Source organism: Thalia democratica, chromosome 2 (assembly GCF_965202585.1).
Source record: "Thalia democratica chromosome 2, ktThaDemo2.hap1.1, whole genome shotgun sequence".
In the NCBI taxonomy this organism is placed as follows: Eukaryota; Metazoa; Chordata; class Thaliacea; order Salpida; family Salpidae; genus Thalia; species Thalia democratica.
This window is the reverse complement of record NC_139166.1, coordinates 54188382-54204346: the sequence shown is the minus strand read 5'-3', so window position 1 is coordinate 54204346 and position 15965 is coordinate 54188382. Positions and strand designations below refer to the sequence as shown.

General features: G+C 30.4%; 1 protein-coding gene across 5 annotated transcripts in view; it reads left to right on the top strand.

Moving 5' to 3' along the window:
• Nucleotides 1-3102: 3102 nt before the first annotated feature.
• Nucleotides 3103-15965, top strand: part of LOC145829526 (filamin-C-like) — a 31412-nt gene continuing 18549 nt past the window's right edge. For 4 of the 5 annotated variants that reach the window (XM_082937357.1, XM_082937356.1, XM_082937358.1 and 1 more), the window contains exons 1-16: nucleotides 3103-3636; nucleotides 5730-5981; nucleotides 6183-6280; nucleotides 7138-7285; nucleotides 7467-7663; nucleotides 9197-9356; nucleotides 9626-9820; nucleotides 10267-10407; nucleotides 10661-10797; nucleotides 11565-11673; nucleotides 12075-12287; nucleotides 13163-13300; nucleotides 13843-13979; nucleotides 14088-14214; nucleotides 14559-14752; nucleotides 15615-15875. In XM_082937357.1, coding sequence (XP_082793483.1) covers nucleotides 3306-3636; nucleotides 5730-5981; nucleotides 6183-6280; nucleotides 7138-7285; nucleotides 7467-7663; nucleotides 9197-9356; nucleotides 9626-9820; nucleotides 10267-10407; nucleotides 10661-10797; nucleotides 11565-11673; nucleotides 12075-12287; nucleotides 13163-13300; nucleotides 13843-13979; nucleotides 14088-14214; nucleotides 14559-14752; nucleotides 15615-15875 — 2838 coding nt within the window. In that variant the 5' untranslated portion in view covers nucleotides 3103-3305. Of the gene's footprint in view, nucleotides 3637-5729; nucleotides 5982-6182; nucleotides 6281-6637; nucleotides 6736-7137; nucleotides 7286-7466; nucleotides 7664-9196; nucleotides 9357-9625; nucleotides 9821-10266; nucleotides 10408-10660; nucleotides 10798-11564; nucleotides 11674-12074; nucleotides 12288-13162; nucleotides 13301-13842; nucleotides 13980-14087; nucleotides 14215-14558; nucleotides 14753-15614; nucleotides 15876-15965 lie in introns of all 5 variants that reach the window. The other variant, XM_082937355.1, reaches the window with a different exon arrangement.

The following is a 15965-nucleotide window of genomic DNA, read 5'->3' as shown; positions in this document are numbered from 1 at the left end:
ATTGTTTTTGCTTTTTCTACACGCCAATAAAAATTTAAAAGGTTACTATCGGATTTATCATTACATTAGTTTTCGGTACTTAGACTAAACTTTTAATTCCATACTACAATTTTTTCTTGAAATAGTAGCTTTAAAAACTTTAGAATACCTTTGTAAATTGTATTTTTAAATAAAAGTTATTCAACCTTTATATCAAAAAGTTTAACAAATCGTACATTTTTAAAATTTATAATTAAATTTGAAGTGGTTTTATTTTGGACTACTAAGGTGTTTTAAACTTTGACTCATTATTAAATTAAAATGTATTACGTTTTGTGTTGTCACTTTCCTTGTATATTAAAATTACCTCATATGCAAAATAAAAGTATTAGTAAGTTTAAATAAACAAAAATGTTGTTAAAAATCATTATTGATTAACAAATAAAGGTGGCATAAAAATTTTAAAAAGTTATATTTTACATTAAATAAATATATGAAAACTAAAATGCTTTAAACTTGGCATTTTTTAGTACTATAAAAATTGAAATTATAAAATGTGTACACTAGTTTATTTTTATATACTTATATCGCGAAACACTTCTCACTTAAAATACTTTTCAAATTAGTTATTACAATTCCAGATATTTAATAAAAAAGTAAAACATGGAACAACATTTGAATACGTCAAACCGTCTTATAACTATAAACTAGTTTGAAAAAGTTTCTAAAAATATTAGTCTAAATTAACAAAAAATAAAATAAAATAAACTATGTTATACTTATTTTTAAACTTTAAACAAATATGTTATGTTGTTCATGTCATTTTCAAAAAATGTTATCAAACAGTGGTTATTTCAAATGCACAAAGTTTTTTACAGTTTTTTGTTCTTTTTTTCTTATCACTTACACTCATTTAAAGTACAAAACTATTATTTTAAATACCTTAAAAAATATTTAAATAAATATATTAACTTTAAAACTATACATTATAAATAAGTATTTTGACTTGTATTTAAATAAAGCAACCAGTTTTAAGCGGATTAGATATATAAAAACTGTCTTGCCTATACATCAAATAACTTTTTTTAAATCTTTTTAAAGATAACCATTGAATGAACTACTGTTTTTGATTTATAAAATAATTTTATCGAAATTAAATTTAAACACTAGTTTGTTTTCTATAGAAAACACCTTTTTTTTGCTAAGTATTTATGTTGAATAAATCTACATTTTTGCAATTAAAAATTAAGCCATGTATTCTAAAAAATTGTTATTATTTACTTAAATTAATATTATTAACAAATTTTTCAATTTAGTTTACAGTTATCAGTTGTTTTTACGACTTTAAATATTATCTCATCTTTTATTTTTTCGCAAAATATATGAAATTTCAATAAATAAAGTTTTTCAGTAAGAAACTTTTAAACATGAAGCCTAAGTATATAAACAGATGTACATGACTAGTTTTATAAATTTCATTTTACAAAGTTCATACGACTAAAATAATATTAAGAGTAATTTTGTTTTTTAATAATTTTTTTTAAATATATATTATGCTACTTTTGTTTGTTAATTCATGAAACTAATAAGAATTATTATTGTTTATTTAAATTCACTGAAACTTTTATTTTGCCGATGATGTAATTTAACTGTATACTGAAAGTGACAAGACAAAATGTAACAAGTTTTGACTTATAGTGAGTCAAAGCTTGAAAGACTTTGAAAACTTAATTTTTGATGCATTAATTTGTTTTCACGTTTTAAAAATTAAGCCACATATTTTAATTAGTTGTATTTTAAAACTCAAAATGAAGAGGAAAGTTAAGTTGAGTAAGTATTAAAAAAAATTTACTTAAAGTTTCGCAACATTTTAAATTTTTTTCATCAAATAAAAGTACTTTTTTATGTTGAACACAAATTAAAAACAATTTATGAAAAAATAACACAGTATATCATAACAATTGAAAATATTGTAAAACTTTTCTAATAAGCGTTTTATTTTTAGATACTCTTTGTTTACTTTTTTGTTCTAAAAACAACGAACCTTTTTTGTTCATAACTTTCTTGTTTACAAAAAACCTTCTAAACTTCTACACGGAAAACGTCAAACTAAACTTTTCAAAGTTATATGAAATCTTAAACTTCTTTTTGTAAAAATTATTTTTTGTTCTAATTTCCTTGTTTAAATCACTGTGTAGTGAATCACACAAAGTTAAGGTACAAAAAAAAGTTTATCGCTCCTTTTTGGTAGAAGAAAATTAACACGGTATTGAGAATGAGCCCTAAAAATTCAAGTCGCCCGAATATTACGTCATAATCCGCTAGTCTGGAATACTCGTTTGAAACGTGACCCCGCGAATTAATCATTTTAATTACGTTCAACTGACACTTTTATTCGATTTGGTTAAAACCGCTTTCCATATAAAGGCACATGTTAAAGTTGTTAATTTGCATAAGATTGCTTGCTTTGGTTTTAACTAAGAATTTAGTAGGCTAAATAGTTTTGTTAAATAAAAACACAAAATAGTTAAGTAAAAACATTAGTACACAAACATTATAAAGTTTTTAAAATGTAATAAAACCTAGTTTATTAATATTGTTGTTAATTTGCATGATGGTTGGCTTAACCTGAATTAAGTTTTAAATAGGCTAAATAATTTTTGTTAAGTTGAAAATAAATAGTAAAGTTAGAATATTAATATACAAAACTTAATTATGACAAACTTTTTAACTTGAAATAAAAGTTAATATATAGTACATTACGAAATACTTATTGCATATATGTACTATAGTATTAAAAGATTACCTTATTAAGACATTTTGTTTTGATAATTATATTGCACACTAATATGGCAATTGTCTTTTGTATATAAACAAGTAGTTTTGATTTTTTAGGTATGTAAGTTTGATAACTTAAGATTTTAAAGCAAATAAAAATACCTTTAAAAAAAACTAACAAAAAATAATTTGGGATGTGTAAGTAAAAAGCAGAAAATAGTTTTATCATAAGTTTATTAAAACGTATCATAACAAATTGTTCACATTCTCAAAAGTTGTATATATTTAATTTATTGGATTTAAGATATAATTTAATTCGTTCATATATTGCTTCTCTTCAGGGCTATTTAAAGCAGTAAAGCAAAATTCGTGACTAACTTTTGTGGTATTTTCAATCGCACAAATCGTCAATCGGCAACAGCTTACAAACGAGAGAGCGAGCTGCTCGAGAAACGAGAGAAAAAAGAAGTAGGCAAAAAAAACCTAAAATTTCAATCTTGTGTGCGGTCAAGCGTGTAGAGCGGTGTATATAAACAACGCACGCCAGGATGGACGATTTCATTCAACAAGAACAACTAAACGACGAAGACATGCCGGCCACCGAGAGAGAGTTGGCGGCAGACGCCACATGGAAGAAGATCCAGAAGAACACTTTTACGAGGTGGTGCAACGAGCATTTGAAATGCGTGAACAAGCGCATCGGTTCACTTGAAACCGATTTGGCAGACGGTCTGAGGCTGATCGCCCTGTTGGAGGTTCTGAGCCAGAAGAGATGCGGAAGGTTCAACAAGAGGCCCAACTTCAGGCAGATGAAGATGGAGAACGTGACGGTTGCGCTGGATTTCATTGAAAGTGAAAGAATCAAGCTGGTCAGCATTGGTGAGTTGTTTTGTTACGTCATAATTATTTATTATTAACGTACTTATCATTACGTCTTATTTATTACTAATTAATTAAATTCTTTAATGGTTCAGAAATTAGGATAAAATGCTATTGGAATTTAATGGTCTTTGTAACAAACATTTTTTGATAAAACATAAAAAAGTATGGTAAATGACCTTATAAGGCTTTTTAGTTTGGTAAGGTGAAATGTACAGATTAAGTTTTCAATAACTATTTTCATAAGCAGTTTACGGTGCAGCAAACTAAAACGTTAACTAATTAGCTTCAAAAATTAAATGACAATACGCTTTCAATGTTCATAAGACAAACTTGCACAAATTTGTCTGTTGTTAACTTTTATTCAAAAGTGCGGTCAGAACTATTAACAATGCAAACACTAATCAAGCGTAGTGTGTGTGAAATCACTTTTGTTGCTTCACAATTGAAACACAAAACCAACAACACCGTTCAAACTCGCTCACTCATAATAAGCCTTACCCCAACATTCGCCCAGCAATCGCAATACATTCATTGTTTACAGAAAGGCCCTGCCTTATTGAGAGCCAACGCAAAAAGTTACACGCTAAACTAGCTTTAAATTTGCTAATCTTTGCTAGGTAAATTTTTGTTTTGACATGAATTACAAGTTAATTAGCTTAACTTTCCTCTAAGCTGAAATAATTAGCACACTGTATTTTAAGTAAAATTAAAACAGTTTTTAATTCAAAATTTGTTTAGTTTGCTAATATCTAAAACGTAATTAGAGATTTTATTGTTTTAGTTTAAGCCAAATTTCTAAAGTAAAATAGCAAATTTTAATTCAAAATTAAGCCTAGCTAGTACAATTTTAAATGAAAATCCGATTAAAAAATTAATTTATAAGTCAACGTGAGTTACATCGCCGCAGTATAAACAAAAACAATTAACCTTTGCGTAAAGAGTTTACTCGCTAAATTATTCAGGGCCGCTCTAACCGATCAAGCGTTTACTATGAAGATAAATTTAGTTGCAAAGTTTGTTTGCCTTTCAAACTAAAAAAAAATAATCAGCGTTACTACCGGTGTTTTTCGAAAGGCAGCAAAGAATAGAAACTTTAAACAATTAGGCTGACAAGCAAGAGCACACTTGACTGCTTGTATGATTGTGACGTAATTAAATACCAATGGATTTTTCTTTCAACGAAAATTTTAAATTTGCACTTGTGCAGTGTGTGATTTTCAAGCAAAAGTTTTAAAATAATCTATTTCCTGTGCGCAAACAAACTCTGATAACATTTTGTTTACTGTATTCAAAAGCTGCATGTTTTGACTAATTTGTCGTTTTTCCCAAAGCCAATTTTATGACTACTATTTTTTCTAGTAATTTTCAAATTAAATAACAAACCAGTTTATTATGTACTTTCATAAATTAAAAAAAAACAAGATAAAGTTAGTAGTAATAAGCTTTTAACAACATATTTTAGACTTTAAAACAGTTAACTTAAATTTTAGGTCAATGAAACTTAAATTTAACTTTTATTCAAATAATGTAATTTTTAGAACTAATTACTTTACTTAAAAATAAATAAATAAAAAACAAATAGTGCTTCACATTAAAAACAAATTTAAAAAATACTCAGTGTAAATCATGTTTTGTTTTGCTGAAACAAAATATTTTTATACATGTTTATTGTTTTTGTTAAAATAAACATTTTAAACGAACTTTGATTTCACAAAGTTCAAGTAAAACCTACGTCTTTTTAGACATGTGATTGTTTTTACAAACTTTTCACAAACATTAAACTTTAAACACTACAACCAGCTTCATAGCATTTTATTTAGGATTTTTTAAAATTTCAATGTTTAAAATTGTGCTTTCTTTACTTTCAATTGTTTTAATTACTTTTTTTTGAATCCAAAAAAAGAAATAGCACAAACCACTGGGACTAAATGATACTTTTAAATAAACCATTAATCTAGTGTTATAAATAAATACAATAAGTAATTAGTACTATCCAAATCAATAAAAAATCATTGATTTTGTATTACAACTAAAAAAAATATTTAATACTATCATAAATAACCAACAAACAAGGTATTTTCTCCTGACAGACAGCAAAGCCATAGTCGACGGCAACCTGAAGCTCATCCTGGGATTGATCTGGACCCTCATCCTCCACTACTCCATCTCCATGCCGATGTGGGACGATGAGGAGGAGAGCGAGGAGAAGGTGCAGGCCACTCCCAAGCAACGGTTGCTAGGGTGGATCCAGAACAAGATCCCCGAGATGCCCATCACCAACTTCAAGGGCAACTGGCAGGACGGGATCGCTCTGGGAGCGCTGGTCGACAACTGCGCCCCAGGTGAGCTTTTGTGACGTCATAATGAGTATTTTTGTTTAGTATATATACTCTTTTTCTCATTTTCCTTTAGTTTTTCTTTCTTTTTAGTTGCTGTAGCTTTAATTCTTTTTTATATCTATTTTTACACTTCTTAGATTATTTATTCTTTTTCTCTTAAAAAGTAAATTTCGACTTTTTTCTTTTTTTTCTCACGACGAAAAGGTCTTTGTCCGCAATGGAAGAGCTGGAACCCCGACAACGCCCTGGAAAATACCACAGAAGCCATGGACCTGGCCGACGAACATCTCGGAGTGGCCCAGGTACTTTCCCTACTTCAAAATTCACCCATTTCTCACTTTTCGTTTCCTTTCAAAGTCTTTTACAGCATGTTTTTGTACTTTCACATTTCAAAATAACTTTCTTTTGTGTAATATCTGTATACGTATAGTTGTAATTGTAAACACACTATTATAAATATCAACTTGTTTAAACTTAATACAAACTTATTTTTGAACTTTTAGGTTTGTTTTTTTATATTAAATTTTTATTTAACAAAAACTAATTTGAATTAATTTTTTTCATTGTTACATCATTGTGTGCTGACGTCATCGTGTTTGTCACGTTTTCAACTTGTGCTCACTCATCCGTACAAAACATGACGTGTGCGAACCGAAAAGGCTTGTGCCCCGACTGGGAGGACTGGGACAAGGAAAAGGGAGTGGACAACACCAAGGAGGCGATGAGGCTTGCAGACGAGTTTCTCGGCGTTCCGCAGGTATTGTTGCGTCATAATGCCGCCATTGTTCTGTCGATGCCAACAGCTGCGTATTAGTTAATTTAGGAATTTGTAGGGCGCGCTGCAGCATTTAAGACAATTTTTGTATGAAACGGTTATTACTAGGTTTTGTTCGGATAATAAAGTTGTAATTGTATACATAAGGCTTTGATGTTTTATTTTTAATGAAAAACTCATTTAAAGGTGTTTTAATCTACACATATTTGTTCTAAAATCCTGTAAAAAAATATTTTTAAACTTTTTTAGAGCATGCAATAACACACATAAGATTTTTCACGTTTGTCTTTGTTCGTTTGTGTGTAATTCACAAGTTTTAAAGATACATTTAATAAACTTAAAAAAAAAAGGCTGTGCCTTTTATACCGTTTATAACAATCTAAGGTTATTGCTCCTGAAGAAATCACAGATCCGAATGTTGACGAGCTGTCTGTAATGACATATCTTTCTCAATTTCCCAAGTCACAACTCAAAGCAGGAGCACCACTCCGGCCTAAAACTAACCCCAAAAAAGCAAGAGCATACGGAAAAGGTTTGTACAAATGTTATGAACAATTTTATAAGTGTTATTAAATAAGAAATATACTTAAAAATTTATGAGTCACAAACAACTGTACAGAAACATAATTGATACTAAAAAGTTAAAAATGTTAACTACACTTACTTTTTATATCAAACTACTCGAATATACATGTCAAAAAAAAAATATATAGGTGTCGACCCTAGTGGTTGCAAAGTCGGATTCGATTGCCCGTTCACGGTCGAGACAATTGCCGCGGGCAAGGGTGATATCGGGGTGACCCTGGTCGACCCCGAAGGGAACAGGCAGCCCATACAGCCCGTTGACAACAACGACAAGTTGAAGACCTACTCATGCAATTACGTACCCACTATACCTGGACAATACCAGGTTTGTTGTTTGTGGTCTTTGGGATTTGTTTTAATAACCATATAATAGCTTTTATTATGCTAATTTGTGAAGCAACTCTTAATACACGTGAACATATTTTAAGCGAGATGCTTGTATAAACAACTTATTTGATTTTTAACTGTTCATATCTATTACAGAATTTAAAAAAAGTTTTGTTGGCGTATTACATTATTGAAGGAGTTTTATTTATTTTCTTGAAATTGCTTAAACCCAAAAAAAAACGTTATGACTTAGGATTATTTTTTGAAAGCAATATTTAGCGAGTAAAAAACAAGTTTCTTAATTTTTTACGAACTCTTATTTCAATATTTGGTACGCGGATTAAAGTTTCTAAAAATAAAGAACTTTAAAAAAAATTATAAAATAATTTTTTTTCATAACGTGAAAAAGAATTTGTGTACTTTTATATAAAACACTTAAAATTATAATAAGCCAGGTTTTAGTGAACATAAACAAACAAGTTAGCTATACTTTAAGTTTCATAATACCAAAAAAGGCTTGATATTCAAGTTGTTTAACATGAAATTCTTATCAATACTGCTGTTTGGATTTCAAAGAATGTACAGAAACATTTTATGACGTATGAATGTAAGGTTTTCATGCTTACTTCCTTGTAAATGTTTCTAAACTTCAAAATTTATATTTAATTGTTTAGAAATTTTTTTATGTGACATGTTTCCTTATAAATTAAAAAAAAAACATTTGTTTAAACTTTTATAAAAGTTTTTAAACTGAATGAGTACGAATAACTTTATCGAAAAATAATCATCATTCTTCTGCAATTCGTCATAAAATATCGTCATGATGCATTGAACCATGATCAATCGAAAGTTAAGTGTTTGATCTTGCAGGCTTTGTTGCCACTTATAATGCAGCCCGCTTGTTATTGTTCATGTGTTTACGTGTTTCAAGGTTTTGAGTATTATAAGAAAAAAAAACTGTGTCTGTTTTGATTAGATGATATTATAACAAGCTGGTAGAAATAAGAGAACAAATCTTATAAACTTAAACACTATTTCAGTATACTTGTTCAAATGATATACACAAAACAATTAATCTAATTATTGGTTAAATTTGGGCTACTCTTTTCAAAAACTAAAAAGCAAATAATAAGATTAAAGTTAACAATTTATTTATTTTATTACAGTTCTTGAAAAGAATAAACAAAATATATTCAATAACTAATTTGAACAATACTGTGCACACTATTTAACAAACACATTACTTTGTTCTAAAATTATAATATGTGGTGAAGAAAAAAATAAAATTACACGAGCCAGAGCTTGTGAAGCAAACTCACACAAACAACCATAACGAATCGTTTTACAAAACCGTTTTAATAACGGCGTCTAATTTACTTTCAATTATCCACGTCGACTACAGACTTAAATTTCACGATAGCAAATAGTAATTTCGCAGCGGAGAAAGCGCCAATTGGAACTATTAGCGTGTCCGATAACATGTTATCAGTTGTGTATTAAGCCCGCTTTTAAAAGGTCGTTTTTTTCGCAGGTGGAAATATTTTTCGCCGGCGTAGAGCTGGTCAAGTCACCGTACAAGGTCAACGTCGAGGACTGCCCGGCCGACCCGTCCAAGGTTACCGCCAAGGGTCCAGGACTCCAGCCGGGCAACGTGGTGGGAAAGGAAACCCACTTTGACGTTTTCACTCAAGGTACTTTTTTTTTAAACACTTCACACTTACAAACATATATACAAAAATTTTTTTTTTTATTGTAACAAAGTATAATTAGGTAATTTAGTAATGTATAACTAAGTTTGCACGGTTATTTTAGTTTTTTTTTAAATATTACATTTACATATCTATATGTTTACTTGAATACTTAAGACATTTGTTTGATAACTTTAAAAAACATAGTGTAACAAGAACTAACAAAGCGTGGTTTTTAGTATTTATTTAATACAACAAGGAACTTTTTGCAGATGCCGGGCACGGAGAGCTTCAACTGGCCCTGGTCGACCCAGACGGCAAAGAGGTTCCGTACCAGATTGAAGAGAACGCGCGCGGGGAGTTCAGGGTGACCTACACCCCGGTTGCCAACGGCGAACATAGGGTCTACATCAAGTTTGGCGGGGACAACATCCCCTCCAGCCCCTACGTTGTTACCATTCAATTGCGTTAGTTGAACATTTTTCTTTGAATGTTGTAAAACAAATAAGCTAAGCTTCTTTTTTCTTTGTGAAAAGTAAGTATTGTATAAGTTAGAAATAGCAGTAAAAATTAAACGACATTAGCTTTGTGTTCAGATAGTATAGCTATTTTGAAAATGTTTGCGATTTACTAAAATTATAATGCGATAATAAGCTGTGTAAACCAATTTTGAAATTGATTATTTAAGTATTTCTAAAAGCTTCTTGAAATTTAAGTACTCACGTTTTAGTTATTATATGGTAAGTTAGTATTATTTTTAACTTATTGTTTCATAAAAATGCTTAAAAAAACAGATTTATAAAAAACATTTATGGTTTAATTAAATTAATTTAAACCGTTTCTGTATTTCTACAAACGTTGTTAGTTTTTATTTATTTCAATACTTAACTTTTAATTTTTACATATCTTTCAGCATACAACCCTTCAAAAGTGTACTGCACTGGCCGAGGCGTGGAAAAGGACAGCGGATTGATCACGGGAGAAAAGGCCGAGTTCACGGTCCACACTGAAAATGCGGGAGAAGGAAAAGTGGATGTGAGATGCATCGGACCAAGTTGGTATTTGGTTATAAATGTATTTGGTTATAGGTAAAAAAAAATAAGTTGAACTAACAGAAAAAAAGCTTAAACTCAAGGCAGTAATTGACTTTTGATCTTGAGAATGCAATCAGTTTTTCTATAAAAATATTTACATAAATTTGTAACACAAATAAAATCTGATTGATAAGAAAATAAAAAAAAACAAGTTGACTGATCAAAACTTAAGTCACGTAGCTTCAAGCTTAACACTTGTTTATGACGTCACAGAGGGTGCTAACGAGAGGGTCAGCGTCAATGACAACGGCGACGGAACCTACTCGTGCTACTACACCCCAACGAAACCAGGTGATTACGTCATAGCTGTGACGTACAGTGGTCGCGACGCCGGTGCGAGTCCTTACAGGGTAAGTTGCTTGCATCATAAAAATAAAACAAGACACTTATAAAGTTTTAAATATTTTGTTTCTTGCTACTTTTTGAATATTTTATAACAAATGTTTAAACTAAAAACTCATATTTGACAAATATTTTTATTTGAATACCACTAATTTTGTAATAACTGGATATTTAATGACTAATTTTAATAACACTAGAAAATAGTTTTTAGACTAAAAACTCACACTTGTGACAATCTGCTTTTAAAGTTTTAAATTAAATAGCTGATTACATCATTTAAACAATATAAACAACATCAATTTTTCAGTGTCGTTATATACATTAGTAAAACAAATGTCATCAGACTGCAGCTTTTTATTATATACTAATAAGGTTATGCAAAAGTTTTACAGCTTTTGCTGAGCTGGTTTTGAGAGCCCGCGGCGATTCATCGTAGTTTTCAGACGAAAACACTCGACAAAGTACAAAAAACCACAAAACTTTGCCATAACAATTTTTCTAATTAAAATAAATTTTAGCCCGAGTTTTGTAAACAGCTTGAAATTTTGAGGTACGAGAGTAAATTAAAATTTAAAACCAAATGTTAACAAGTAATAGCCGACAACTAAAAAAATTAAAAAATAAAAATTAATAAATACTAATAATAAAAAATTAATAAAAAATTAATAAATAATAAATACTAAAAAAATTAAAGCAATAAAAATTTATATACTTCTCTGGATACTTTTAATTTTTTATATTTGTTTTATAATAAACTGTTACTAATGATTTTTAGGTAAAAGTTGATCCAGCAGCCGAGCCAGGAAAGGTGACTGCATCAGGACCAGGTCTCGAAGATGGTAACCAAGCAGGAAAAGTAACCCATTTCGATGTCAACACTAAAGGTAAATTAGTACTAATTTTGTCCCGTGAAGCCATAAGTAAATTTTAATGTTTCGAACTTTATATTAAAAAAAGCAGTAACAAATCTAGCGACTTTTCTAACATTTTAATTAACTTTTTATCTTGTTTTAAGCTCGAAATGCAGTTTATACTGATTTTTAAAATGTTTTAGTAATCTTTAATTTTTTCAAACTGCATTAAATTTAAAAAGCGTTTAAATTGACAAAAATATATAATGTTGAAAGTACTATTATGCATGTTCTTATTATCAAAATGTTATTTTAAGCTTTCTTAACTCAAAAGTATAAAATATTAGTATTTAAATTAAGAACTTTTTGTAAAGTTTATAATTTACACTAACCAAATATTTACTTCAATTAAAACAACAATAAAATGTAAACAGATGCCGGCAAGGGAGTGCTGAAGGTTCAGGTGGCGAAGGCGGTCACCAGGAAGGGAGAGAAGAGACAGGAGGTAGGTTTGAAGCAGGAGGAACAGAGCAAGGGAGTGACGAGGTATTACTACAACCCGCAGGAGGCAGGCAAGTACGAAATAGAAATCACTTTCGCCGGAACCCAAATCAAAGAGAGCCCGTTCTTTGTCACTGTTATTCCAGGTTGGCGTTTAAGATCTAGAACAACTACTTTAAGTTTTACATATTGTGCTAATACGTTTTTATTGCTAGTTAAACCTTTTCTAATTAAAGTTCAGGAAAGTATAAGCTTTTATTTACACTCATCGTCGACTATCTACGCAAAACAAATTGCTTGTTTATGTAAAATTTAGCGATTATATGAGTTATTAACTTAAAGTTTTAAATTACTTTTACAATATTTTCTAAATGACCTTTGAAAGTTTAAATTTAATTTTTTGTAATACTATAGTGATTAGTTTGTTATAAGTTCTAGAATGTACTAACCTTATCAAAAAACCACTAACCTAGCTCGTAAAGACAAAACCTAAGAAATTTAAGTCTAAAATTTCTCTACAAACCTCAGTAACGCAGCAATTGCTGCTTTTTTACTTTAGATTAACACCAAAATAATGCAACTATTGGTGTACCTGAGAACACTTTTACCTCAATTTGAGCACCACTCATACAGACAAATATTTTTACGCTCATGTGTAACATTCTGTCGCTCGAGTAGTCTCCTTCAAAGAACTCGATTAAACCAAGATAAAAATGTTTTTGTTAGTCACGCTATGAAGCGGATTAAGCCCGTAATCTCTGACTTGGTTTAACGGCAGCCGCTTATTGAATTAAACCAGCCACAATGTCATATGCCTTAGATATTTCTTTAAACTTTGCCGTTTGAGTTCAAGTCCAGAAGGCTCTAAAAATACTTATTTAACCACTATTAAGTAATTGTTAGTGATTTTTATTTACATACTAACTACTCAATCTAGATTAAAGGCAAACTGATTGATACAGTGTATAAACATTTTCAGAATTTTAAGCAAAATGAATAACATTTTTACCCAACGAAACAGCATACAACGCGAGGAATGTGCAAGTCAGAGGCAGGGGAGTTCAAGCGAGAGGATTGAGGGTCGGAGAGGATGCCGATTTCACCGTGTTGACCGAAAACGCAGGAGAGGCAGAACTCGAAGTTAAAGTGACGGGACCTGGTTAGTCAATATGTGAGCTAAAAATAAACTACTATTTTGTAGTTTGTGTGTATGGTATAATTGAGATATTTTCTTTTTTTGTTGTTTTGAATGCAAAAATCTAACTTAAAATACGATTTTTTTATTAAACGCTTTACCTATCAAGACAGGTAATAAATGTTTAAGTGCCATTTGCAGTTAGGCTTTTTTTTTCAAAGTTTACTGGAAAAGTAGAAATTGTGTACAATTCAGCACTCATTAACTTTTACTACGCGCATTGCAACGAGAAAGTACTAGCCGTTTGCAATCAAACGTCATAAAGATAAAACAAACATTTTTGTACTTGGTAAATATTTACACAATACACATAATTTAACTCATTTTCGTAGCCCACCTTTTTGCTAAATATTTGAACTTGAAATGTCGAAAGTAACAGGCTAATTTTACGTGCTTGTCAGTTTTAAAATTAAAATTAATTTTCAAATGGTATTTTTAAGAATTTTTACATTTTTCCTTTAATCAATTTTAAACTTTACATACCTAATAAGTTTTAACTTATATAGGAAACAAGGAAATTCCAGTAAAACTCAAGAAGGTAGCAGACAACAAGTACGAGGGAAGTTACAAGCCGAAAGCAGCCGGAAACTACAAAGTTGAAGTCAAATGGGGCGGTGACCACGCTCAGAAATCTCCATTCAATGTAAATCTTAAACAAAAACAAACATGTACAACTTAGAAAAAAAACAACTTTATGTTTTTGATTGTTTCAAATGACGTGTGAAAAGGATTGACAAATTATAACTTTCAGGTGAGTGTAGCAAAGAAAGCGGGTAAGCAAAAGATCAGGGCTTACGGTCCGGGACTTGAAGGCGGAATTGTCAAGAGACCCGCTGCTTTTGTGGTGGAAACTATCGGAGAGGAAATTGGACAACTCGGTAGGAAATTGTTTTAACAACTTTTGTTTGCATGCAATGAACTCGAAACACGTTTTGATTTGTCTATATATTCAAGCGATAATAATAAATATGGTAACATTGAACAAATTCAAGTAGGTTTAAAGCTTATAATATTTTTATAATGGTTTATAATATTTAACTTTATTTACATCATGTATGTAAGTAAAAAAATTTGTAACTTAAAAAATGTAATAATTAATTTTAAAAGAGTCTTAAAAGTGTTACTGTCAAACATAAAAATATAAACCTTGATTCACTAAAATGTAAATACCTTTAGACAAATATTTACAAATAATGTAAATATTAACACTCGGTTTCCGCAGGTTTTTCGATCGAGGGCCCGTCGAAGGCGGAGATCAAATGCGAGGACAAGGCGGACGGCAGTTGTGACGTCACATACGTGCCCACTCAAGTGGGAGAATACGCCGTCCACGTGCTCTGCGACGACGAAGACATCGAGGGATCGCCGTTCATGGCACAGATCAGACCCGACCTCGGAAACACTTTCCCCGACAAGGTTCGTTTGTTTTTGTGTTTTTTTTTAGTTTTGTGTGTGAATAGCATATTTGAAATAGGTTTAATTTTTTATAAACTAAAATTAATATTTTTATAGGTTCAGTGTTTTAGTTATTTTTAGATAAATGAAGTTTGTATGTATATATAATATTTTGTTTCGCATAAAGTTTTTAGTCTTAAGAAGTTTATTTGTTATGCACCTTTGGCACAATGAAATAGTAGTGATTTGTTCATAAATGTATGGTAAAAACAAACTTTCTCCCAGACAATACACACTGTAGGCAGTATAACATAAATCATGTTTAAAGCCGCAATTTTTGCGAGAAATTATCTCCTTATTTGGCTAATTTGAAAAATACTAAACCTTACCACTGAGACAATTGCTTTTGTTTTAAATGTTGTTATGTGAACTTTAGTTTTACATGAACAAATAAACAATTTTCTAAAAATAAACAGTTTTAAAATAACAAAATACCTAAAATACTTTTAAACAAATACAATGTTTTAAAGTTTAAATTAAGTGTTGCATTTTTAATAACACTTTATAAACTACTTATTTTTGTTAGCAACCTATACAACACATACTAAATTCAAAACCAAAAAAGGATACTTTAGTTTTGTTTTCCGGTTCATAGCTTTATCAAATCATTAAACAACAAGCATTCCAATTTAAAATTTATTGAATACTTTCAACCAAGACTTATCAAAGTAGTATATTAGCAAGAAAAACTGAGCTAAAATACCAATTTACCTCCCGCAGTTTACCTTTTTGTTCTTTCAATTTATTAGCAACCCGTGTAATGCATACTTAAATCAAAATCAAAAAAATAAATGATAATAATCTTCAACTTACCCTCCTTCAGGTGAAAGCGTACGGCGAAGGACTCGAAAGCGGCAAACCCATCGCCGGCCATCCGGTCGAGTTCACGGTTGACTGCAGGGATGCGGGGGACGAGGCCCCGTTGGAAATCGTGTGTCAGTCCGCGGACGGGGAGGAGGTGCCGGTGGACGTCAAGGACAACGGCGACGGAACTTACACGGTGCAGTACACTCCCAGGGAGCCGATCAAGCACACGATAATTCCGCATTACGACGGAGTGGCTATAAAGGATGCCCCGTTCAGAGTAAACCGATTTGAATATATTAGTTTAAAAAAATCAAAATTTAATTAAGTGTTCAAAAAAAAAAATCCTACTTTAAAAAATAAAGTAAGA